At 48.1% G+C, this 10,661-nt stretch overlaps 1 protein-coding gene across 1 annotated transcript in view; it reads right to left on the bottom strand.

Annotated features, from left to right (window-relative positions):
• LOC103799852 (lethal(3)malignant brain tumor-like protein 3) overlaps window positions 1-10,661 on the bottom strand; it is a 29,312-nt gene that overhangs the window by 3,709 nt on the left and 14,942 nt on the right. Inside the window, exons 14-18 of the mRNA XM_009072203.1 lie at window positions 10,292-10,471; window positions 8,834-8,965; window positions 8,381-8,442; window positions 5,879-6,045; window positions 1,479-1,541 (exon numbers count right to left, since the gene is read on the bottom strand). Of these exons, the coding sequence (XP_009070451.1) occupies window positions 1,479-1,541; window positions 5,879-6,045; window positions 8,381-8,442; window positions 8,834-8,965; window positions 10,292-10,471 (604 nt within the window). The remainder of the gene's footprint in view (window positions 1-1,478; window positions 1,542-5,878; window positions 6,046-8,380; window positions 8,443-8,833; window positions 8,966-10,291; window positions 10,472-10,661) is intronic.

Below are 10,661 nucleotides of genomic sequence, written 5' to 3'. Positions count from 1 at the left end.
CCTACACTGTCACATTGTGGTCAGTGCTTTTTGCTCTCTGGTTTGTGTCTGTGCATGTTTTTTGAAATAAGAGAAAACAAAACACAGAGAGATAAATCCACCAAGTGCACTGCAGCCTGATTCACCCTGAAAGGCAGCTCTGGGAGCAGTCATCTATCACAAACCTGCCCTTTCCAGTCACTGCCATGTGCAGAGCTGAGCAGGCACAGCCCTTCCCTCCAGTTCTCACAGCCCCAGCAGGAGCTGTGAGGGTGGAATCACAAAACCATGGAATGGTTTGTGTTGAAGGGACCTTAAAAATCATTTTGTTCCACCCCCTGCCATGAACAGGGACACTTTCCACTGGCCCAGGTTGCTCCAAGCCCCATCCAACCTGGCCTGGAACACTCCCAGAGATGGAGCAGCCACAGCTTCTGTCTGTGCCAGTGCCTCAGCACCCTCACAGGGAAGAATTTCCCCCCAGTATCCATCTATCCCTGCCCTGTGTCAGTGGGAAGCCATTCCCCATTCTCCCTCCATGCCCTTGTCCCAAGTCTCTTTCCAGCTCTCTTTCAGCCCCTCTCCTCTCCAGGCTGAACACCCCCAGCTCTCCCAGCCTGGCTCTATGGTAGAGCTGCTCCAGCCCTCAGAGTATCTCTGTGGTCTCCTCTGGACTCACTCCAACAGCTCCTTCTGATGCTGGGGGTCCCAGAGCTGGAGGCAGCACTTCAGGTGGGGTCTCACCTGAGCAGAGCAGTGGGGCAGAATCCCCCCTGGCCCTGCTGTCCTCGCTGTGGCATGAGCTCAGGACATGGTACATCTGTGCCAATTAATTAGGGGCTCATAAAGAACCTCTGAGCAACACCTGCAATGTAAGCGGAAGCTGAAGCACTCGACAGACCCTGTCTGTGATCCACCTAAAGAGCTGTGCCAAAAATCAGGACAGCCACATCCTGTGCCTGCAGAGATGCCTCAGAAGTTGTGGTGAACACACCAGGAATGGGGAATGGGTCCAGCCCAGCCCGTGGCAGTGACAACAGGACACACTGCACACAGGAGATGCTCTGACTTCCCAACCTCTGCTTGCTCAAGGAAAGATTCCCCTCCTGCTCTCACCTCAGCCCATGGGGGAAGCCAGTGACTCTGGGAAACCCTACTCCTGCCAGGCTCCCCAGGAGAAGCAGGCAGTGTCCTCGTTAGAGGCAGCAGATGAGATCCTCACACACCATTCCAACAGGACATCTTTACAGCCGTGCCAAACCCACGGCACAGTGGTCCAAGACAGGATGCTAAGCATAAGCTCAGTGATTGGAACTGCAGGGGAAATTTAAAGCAGCAGAATGCAATTAGCCATGCTGGAATTCAGCTCTGTGCTGAAGCTGCCTCCTAAATGCCACAGGCTCTGGAATGACAGGGCTGAGCATGTCTGCGCTCTCTGCACTGTAACTCCACTGGAAAGGGACACCAAACCACCTCAGGCTCTGGGCACACCTACTTACCTCTTCCCTGAACACAGATGCTTGTTCTTTGCACCCAGGCAAACGCTGGATAAAGCTTACCACCTGCAATTACATTTGAGAGAGGACAAACAGGAACAGTTAAAATGGGATAGCATCAAGCAAAAAGCTCCTGTTTCCACACAGAACTCCATTTGCCAGTTTTCAAACTTTAATACCTAAACCCACTGATGAAGGATATAGATGAAAAACATTTCTGGGTTGCTGCTGCAACTCCTCTGCATATTCTGCTTTCCCCCTACAGCCATTTGACCATTTCTCTCTTTGTCAAAATGCATTCCCCTAAAAGATCCTCACAAAATCAGCATTATTTTCCCAGATTAAAAGCTATATATGGCTACTCTGCCTTAAACCCATCCCCAACTTCACTCTCTGGAAAGTGAAATTAAGAAGTAAAAGGGATTTAGACAGTTTCCCATGCTGACATGCCTGGAAGAGACAAGATAAACCAACTGAATGAGCACTGCTGGTTTACCAGCATCTGAAGGCAGAAGAGCTGGGAAGGAGTTTTGGGTTTATTTAATCTGTGGTGGGTGCACAGGATCTATGGTACCAAGAGGATTAAACAAGTAGAAGTTAATTTTACATTTCACATTAGGGAAAACCTTTCTAAGCAAGGAATTTGTTAACATTTGGAATAATCTCCCCAGAGACATGCAAGGAGCCCTTGGGTGACATTATATAACACTAAGGAGTGCAAGGAGCAGTCCTGAGTGCAGTCAAGGATGATTTAATGTGTATTGTCTTCTCCAGCTGTAGCTTCAGTGGCTCATAGAAGATTTGTATATTGAGGCATAATCAGATCAAACATCTCCTGCTAATTGGATGCTCCCTTGCAGGAACAGCTCTGTTTCATAAGGCATATTCATGTGAGTTGCTACAGATGTGACATTTCTTCCATGAGCACAAACAAGCAGTTAGGAGGGGTCACTGTCAAACACAAGCAGCCCTTCAGCTCAGACTTGTCAGTCTCTCCTGAATCATGTCACTGCATCTCCAGCTGATCCCACCACTAGGCTTGGAGTCATTGCCTCCCCCAGTTCCGACCACGCAGCAATGGGGCTGTCAGTGCCCTCCAGTAGCCTGGTAGGAGCTGATTTTTGGTGAGCAGCTCCAGCTCCCGTGGTTTCTGTTATGTAACCTGAAAGCAAAGCATCCCTCCCCTTCCCTTCTGCTCCATTTTAAAGAGAACCCCTAAAATCCACATCTCCATCGGGCAGCAACGCCACATTTTCTCCAGTAAGAGTGCAAACTCCTGTTATGAACCAATAACAAAACACTACTTGCCTTTTAAATCCCCTCACCCCTTACAATTAAAACACAAATGAAAATCCTTCTGCAGGGTCTGGTTCCTTCCAGAATCTAAGAGACAGTTGGATCCCTTGGGGCAAGACGCTGAGTGCTCTTTAGTGTCTGAGACAGACATCTCCGGGGAATGACCTGAGCTTGCCTTGCTCCTGTGTCCTTCCCTGCACCACTGCTGCTGGCTACTGTCATGGACACAGAGTGTCAGACCTTTGATCTGTCCCCAAAGTCATTTGTAGGGACACTTTGAGCACTCTGTGCCACAGGAGAGGCCTTTGAAACAAACAGGAGCCCTGGGGTTTGCCAAGAATGGAGAAAAGAGAGGGGAGGATGCAAGAGGAGAAAACAAGAGAAAAGGTCCTCAGGACATGAGCTAGACATTGGGTTCCACTGAGCTGCAGTCACCTGCCTGGCCTGTCACTGCTGGAGAGGAGAGTCCCCAAACCATGATGTGGAGCTGAGGGATGAGGGAGGCTTGGAAGCATGAGAGGAAAACATTGATACCACAGGAAACCAACACAGCCCCACAACGGTGGCAGGAAAACCCTGAACCACGGGAAAGGGTGAGGCTGGAGGGCCTCAAGGTGAGGATGGGAGAGGCGTTGGACAGGTTGGGAACACAGTGGGATAAAGACTTTTCCTTTGAGGAGGTGAATGTCTGCCAGTCCTTCCTGCTGGAACCACCCCAGTGCTCACAGAGCTGACTGCTGGAAGTTCTTCCACTTCCATGGTTTGAAAAAGAGTTTTGTGCAATCCTGAAAACACCTCAGAAACTCCAGGTGACGTGTGTGGAAGGTGCTGATGCCATCCCAGACGTGGGTGACACACTGCAATCAGCACAGTGGGGATGCCCCTTGTTGGCAGAGCTGTCAGGCAGCCTCACACTGCCCCTCCTGCCGGACTGCCACCCTGTCCTGAGACCATGCAGACAGGAGCTGGGGTTGTCTGGGACTTACACACCCACCAGCAGTTGACTCAAGGACAGTCTCCCCACAAGGTATTAGCAACTGATGCAGGATTAACTAATGAACAATACAGCTCTGGCACATCTTAATGTTCTTCTGTGAGTCAATAGGCTGAGCCCTGAAAACATGACAGGAAGCTTTCAATAAATACCAAAGCTGCATTAAAGTAACTCCTCTTGTTGACTGCTCAGTGTTACCAAGAGTTTCTTAGCTTGAGGGCCCCTAAATGCTGCTGCTGCTGCTCTTCCATTTCAGCTGTTCTCAACCAACAGAGAATTAAAGCGACGTTTTTTCCCTTAATGTGGGTTTTATAAAATAAAAACAGTTCTTCAGCCTGAAACCAAAGGAGAATTTTACGCCCCCATTGCTCGTTTCAGATCAGCAGAATGGGCTCCTTTGTGCAGCTGAGTTCAAAGCACAACCCAAAGGCAAATGTTTGCCCTGTAGGAAGATGTTAGGAGCCCAAATGCCAACAGACCAAATGTACTTTGGACTCCCTAAAACACAGCAAGTCCTGCTGCTTTCATCTCCCAGACCTGCGGCGACACTGGATTGCACATGCTGATCCTGCAAGTGCTCAGACAGAGCCCAAATTGACTCCTCTGGGAATCTGTGATGAACATAATTTGCAAAAACAGATCCACTTTACTGAAATTCAAGACAAAACCTGTAATGACTTCAGCCAGTCCATTGTGGTGCTGCAACTGAGCTCCTTAATGTGCTGCTACTGGCAGACAAAACTTCCTCAATAGTCTCAGGCTGCAGCACAGAGTTCAGAGTATCCTGTGCTCTGCATCCATGTCCTGTGGTCCCTGCCTGTGCTCATCTGTTATCAAACTAATATCCCAGATAAATTTACCCAGCAGTTGCTTTAAAGGTCAACTGCAAAGGACAAATTTTATTTGGCTCCGATCCTGACACTGTAGTTCCATGAACCAACCTCCCTGTTTTATCCAAAAGAAAGAGATTTTGATTATCATGTCAGAGGATTAACTGCTTCTGCCTTTATTGATTTGCTAAAAGACCTTTTGGACAAATCATTGGAAGGTTTATCAAAAGGACAGGAACAGCACATCTTTCAGAGAGATGTTTTTTTCCCTCCTTGCTATGGAGTTGATTCAAACATGTTTTCAATGCCACAATTAAAAAAAAAAAAAAAAAAAAGGACCAAGTTTTACAACAGCAACACTAATTGCTCTATCCCCTTCCCAACTGCTGTGGTTCCCATCTCCCATATCACTGCAATCCCACCAGACTCCTAACAGTCCTCCAGGACGAAGAGTAATGTCAAGATTGGATTTATCTGATCTAAGAGGCACTTAGGGAAAATGCACTTTCTCAAAGCCTCTGAAGATTTTCTCTGCATCATGAACAGCAGCACCTTTTCTCTGCTTTGCAAGCCCTGCAAGCACAACACTACAGCACATGCCTCCTGACTTCAGTGCCCTGCGACTAAGCACCAGGACCCAAATTGTCACCAAGTGGAGAGACAAATGTTATTTATGCCCAAGGCATCGAGGCAAAAACCAACTACTCAGCACACACAACACTCTGGCTTTTTCACACACCACCTAATTACAGGAGACATCTCCAGATCTGCAGAGACAACATCCCCAGCTGCACAGCTACCTCTGCCAGAAATCAGGTCAGGCTGTGGGCAGTTTTGTTCCAGGGGAAGCAGGCAGGGAGGGAGATGCAGGAGGAGTGGGCATGCACAGTGCAGTCTGGAATTCTCTGCAATGGAAAAGTGAATCAGCAGCAAAGTCGCAGGAGAGGGGGAGGGAGATCAGAGAGAAAGGGAATCTGCTGTCAGAATCATCCCTCAGGCCTGAGGGCTGAGAGACCAAGGGGTAAATCACCAAAGGGAGGAAGGAAGGGAATGCTATTGAGGGCAATAAGCTGTGGACACCAGAGGGTTAACAGGGATCCTTCCCTGATAAAGGGACTTGGGTCTAACTTCCAGCTGAGTCAGCTGTGGCATATGCACAGCAAACAGAAGAGCATTGCCTACGAAAGGGAAAAAAATAGAGATGTCTTCCAATTAGCACTGCAGAGGAGGAGGGCTCTGGCAGTCCTGCACCCCAGGAGAGGAACAGGGAACAGGTAACTCACCTCTTCCACACTCCATTTGGCCACGTGTTTGGCCGTGAGGCCTGAGACCTCTGGCAAGAGCCTGCAGTGCTGCTCCCAGAAGAGATGGAGGCGGTGGGTCGGGTTAGAGGCCAGGGAAGGCATGAAGATGGACTGGTGGAGGGCCTGCTGGAGATCCAAATCAGGGCCTGGAAAAGGAAAGGAGACAAGTCAGAGCCAGACTTCAAGTAGGAACAATTACAACAAGGCAGGAGGAAGGGTCACAGTCTGGAGAGGAAAGCAGGGCAGGGTGAGCAGACAGCCAGGCAGGGCTACTGCGTGGCACTCTGAGCTTTCAGGGCTTTCTTCCCACCCTCCTGAGCAGGAGAAAGAAGGAAAAAAAAAAAAAGATAAGATTGCCAGGCTAGAGGCTTTCTCGTTAGCTTCTTCCCTGGAAAATGATGTCATGCTGCTAACAGAGAAGATGTTTGCAGCGTTTTATTGACAAGGTGGAGGAGTTCTGGTAACAGCATCTTCGGCTGGAAACTAATGGCACAGCTCCAGCTCCAGCTGTAGCCAGGCTGTGAGCAGCTCCCTGCCTGCCAGCCCAGGGCCTAGAGACTCCCAGCCCAGGAGTGCTGCACGTTACCTCCAGACATCAACTCCCTCCTCATCTGTCAAGTGATGGAAGCTTTAAAGAACCAAAGCAAAAAAAACCCGAGGAGGAAATCACCCCTCCCTAATGAGATCACCGGAGTAGTGCAGAGTCATGGTCCTACAGGGACGTGCCTGGTTATACAACAGGAAGAGAGAGGCAGAGGATGGGAAAAAGCTGGGAAACATTGCTCTGCTTTCCAGCGGTCACGGTGTGCTGCCCCCGAGCCCCCAGCCCTGCTGGCTCTGCAGGCTGCCCGGCGCCATCCCGTGGCAATCACACAGCATTCCCATTTCTCCCTCCTTTGGGAAGGCTCTGGAGGGATGGATGCTGCTTCCCTCTGGCTGCCGCTCGCCTCTGCTCGGCGGCTGTCAGTGGGTTGGGGTGTAAGATCTGTGGGGTGTGCCAGTCACTGCGAGGAAAGCCCAAAGGAAAATAGATGTATGAAGAAAAAGCACATTTCCATGGTTTGCCAGCTCCTTCCCAGCTCCCTGCCAGCCAAAGGGAAAGCAGCACTGGAGGGAAAGCCTGTCCTAAGGGATGGACACCTCACCTCATCTCCACCTCCCTGAAGGACATGGGACAGCATCAAATACATCACATTTCTCACCCTGAGACCAAGGGAGGATTTAGACAAGTAAAGGCTGAGTAAGAACTGCTCAGTTCAGGAGCTCCTGGTGACATCAGGGCACAGACCTCCAGGGAGGGCTGTCCCCCACTCCTCCCCTGCCTGCCCTGGTGGCAGGGGCAGCAGATGACCTTGCCCCCACCCTCCTGCTGCAGGAGGTCCCACTCGTGCCCAAGGTTTCACCCACTGCTGAGTGGGCACTGCTTCCAGCTCAGACCAACTCCTTTCCTCCACTTAGCCCAGATCCTCGTGCTAAGCACCCAAACCACGACCTAAACACATGATTTTCCCTCTGAGAAAGAAGCAGTGATCTAAGAGTTTAAACATAGCTGGGCTAGAAGCTGTGGGTAACAGTGAATTACAGGTCAGTGGATGATTGCAGAGTTTCCCTCCTCTGGTTTCCATCATTGCCTGTAAGGTGAGCACGGAGGGAGAGGGGACAGCTTTCCCTGCCAGCTGCAACTGCAGCTTGGAGCTGGCAGACCTCTCAGCTCTGACTGCAGAACTCAGCACTAGGCAAAAAATGAGTATTAAAAAAGAAGAAAAAAAAAAAAGCTAGGCACCTGTCCCAGTTTGTGCCTGCTTAGCTATTTTTGATTGGAGACTTATTACCATGTTAAATCCTCCTAAAAGCCTGGTCAGCTCAGTTCTCTGAAATGGCTTTTTATAGTAAATCTGAAAGTTAAGCATATGGTTTGCTAAAGTGATAGCAGAAAGCTTCTCTGAAAGCTTAACCTGTCATGTACCAGGAAAAAGAAACAGAAGCATTGTTTTTCCATTTAACTTTTCGTTTTCTTTCTCATCATTAGGAGAACCTTAAAAAAGTCCTGGAATGATTCAGAGTGTATTTTGGAGTCCTCAGGGAGGTCTAAAGAACTTGAACTATCTGCCAGGCTTTGAGAAAATCTCCCTTGACTCTTGTGCTGGCTCTGTCACAGCCTGACACAGGTCACAGGCTGTTTGGGAATGCCACTACAGAGGAGTCTGCAGTGGTACAAGAGCTGGTGCAAACTTGTCTTCTCAGTTAATAAATACAAGGCTTCACTCTACACAGTATTAAACCTTTCACTTCTAAGTAATTTTACCCTTTCTCCTTGTTTTAAAGGAAGAAAAATTACCACTGCCATCACCTCCAGCGTGTGCTTTCTCTTGACTGTGGGATCAAAGGCAGAAAAGCTGTGAAGCTGTGAATGCTCCCCGTGACTGTGGGATTATTGCACATTATGCACACACAGAGAAAAAGGAATCACATTGAACCAACCTTTCCCATTGCTTTCCCGTTTCACCAGCTGGAACTTGATAAAGGCATGTGAGCACCCAAGCCTGAAAGCAGCAATTATACAACATTTCAGAAGACACACAAATGGATTTCATTTCTTCTCTATGCAGAGATTAATGGGATTTAGAGAAACTAAAAACTTTTCCCTCTTAAAAAGCAATAACACTGTTCCATCCCTGACCTCTCTCTGAGCAAAGGGATGGGTTAAATCCATGGCTAGAACTCAGATTTGAGTTTACTGCAGGAAGGAGAGGGTCCAAAATACCAGGAGGCAGGGAAGAGATTTATCATTTCACTCTAGAACCCTCTGCTGCAAATCTATGATCACATTGGGCTGTTCTGAGTTATGATTTACATCTTTATTTCAAACATAGCAGCAGCAGCAAGAAGCAGAAGTGTTAATGCATGAAAATACATGACAAAAATCTGATTTACTTTTTTGGTGTGACTTTGATGTCTGCAGAGGAATCCTCCTCTACCCAGTCTCTCTCTTGATTGCTCTCAGACTGCTCTGACGGGGTGTGAACGCTGCTTTGACACGACTTTTCACTGTCTGGGGCAGATTTTCTGGAAAGACAGACAAATGACAATAGCCAAGCTGCCAACCTCTGCTCCTTTCTCCCACAGGACAGCAAAGCTGGCTGCTCTTTGCAAGTGAGAGCAACAACTACCACCTAGTGGTAGAACCTTCCTCTTCCCCCCTACAAGTACAAAGTGCTTTGTTACTCCTCGGCATGGATTGAGAGAGATTAAGTGAAATAAATCAGCCTCTGTGGACTCAGGCTCTAAGCCCAGCAGCTACAGGAAACCACTGTGCAATGGTGAAATCAAGAGAGTTAAGATTTCTGAATCCTGATACCTCTGCATAACACTGAAGAGTCTCCAAGACCAAGTTTGATGCACAAACTGAGCTGCAGCTGGCCAAGGAAGGACAGGCAGCAGGGTGTTAGCAGAGCTGCATGCTGAATTCAGACCTCCCACTATCAGGAAATGAAATACTTAGATGAATAGAGACATATTACAATTCTAGAATGCTGTTTGTTCTGTGAGAATCCCAAATCTCCTGAGAGAGCTTTATGGTAACAGAGTCTGGTGTGAAAATTAGGAAATGAAGATTCCTCCACAGTTCTGCCATGGGAGGAGGCAAACTTTGGCCATGAAGGTCAATATGGGGAGAGAAACATTCATTCCTTCTTTTCTTCTGGCCAAATAGAGCCATGAAAATGCTATCAACCTAAACAACTTTAAAATATATATAAGCCATCATATACAACAATGACCAAAAGTATTGCTGGAGTTTTCCCTGGTGAAATTGGATTTGTGCAGACTAAAGATGATCTCAATAAAATCCTTCATGTCCTGGTCTGTCCCATGACATATTTAACTGCCTCCTGCACTCCAAGAGCTAGTTTGCTTCAATGCTACTCAATTCCAAGACTTTCATGTAAGAAAACAAACCATCTGAAGGAGCTCGAGTTGTTTGCCAAGTGCTACACACAGAGCCCTCCCCCCGACGGAGCTGACTCCAGAGTGGATTGCAGTTACACTTTAATAGTGCAAAATAACCTTGGCTTGACAGTTTTAGGACAGGAAACGAAGGAAAAGAACATATTTTAAATTGAAACAGCAAGGAAAAAAAATTTATGGAGACAGAATGCAATTTCCTTTGTTGGAATGTGACCAGAGCAGCAGGATTAAGGAATCAAGAAACCTATTAAGGCATACGAGGGTATAAAAGTGCATTGCTCTGTGTTAAGAGTGTCTGGGGCACAGGTCAATACTACAGACAGATGAACTCAATGCTCTGCTGCTTGTCTGCCAATTCTGGTGGTTTTCAGCCTTGTAAAATGGTTCTGCTCCTCAGTACCTGCATGAGAACAGTGTTCAGCTCACCTGGATTGTGGAGAGTCCTCCTGAGAAGACTCCCCTGCTCCCAACAGAAATGGGGCAGGAGTCTCCAGCCTTTTGGCTTTCTGCATGCTGTTCCCAGGGGAAGGTCTCTCCCCACTCAGCCGGTCCTGTAAGGAGTTCTCTCTGTTGAGGTTCACATCAGAGTATGGACAGCCAACTAACCTGTGACAGAGGAACAGAAAAGAGAGAGAGATGATACAGTCATACAGTCTCACCAGCCTCAGGCAGACACAACCATCACAAAGCCAGAAAAAGTGAGGCCACAAACACTCATGGAGATGTTACTTGCCAGTTTTAGGTGGAGGAAAGCAGGGGACTGCATGGCAGAATTAGAAACCAAAGCTGTGTTTGT

The sequence above is a fragment of the Acanthisitta chloris genome, unplaced genomic scaffold (genome assembly GCF_000695815.1).
Source record: "Acanthisitta chloris isolate BGI_N310 unplaced genomic scaffold, ASM69581v1 scaffold9863, whole genome shotgun sequence".
Taxonomy (NCBI): Eukaryota; Metazoa; Chordata; class Aves; order Passeriformes; family Acanthisittidae; genus Acanthisitta; species Acanthisitta chloris.
The sequence above is the reverse complement of the archived record's forward strand: the minus strand, read 5'-3'. Positions and strand labels throughout refer to the sequence as shown.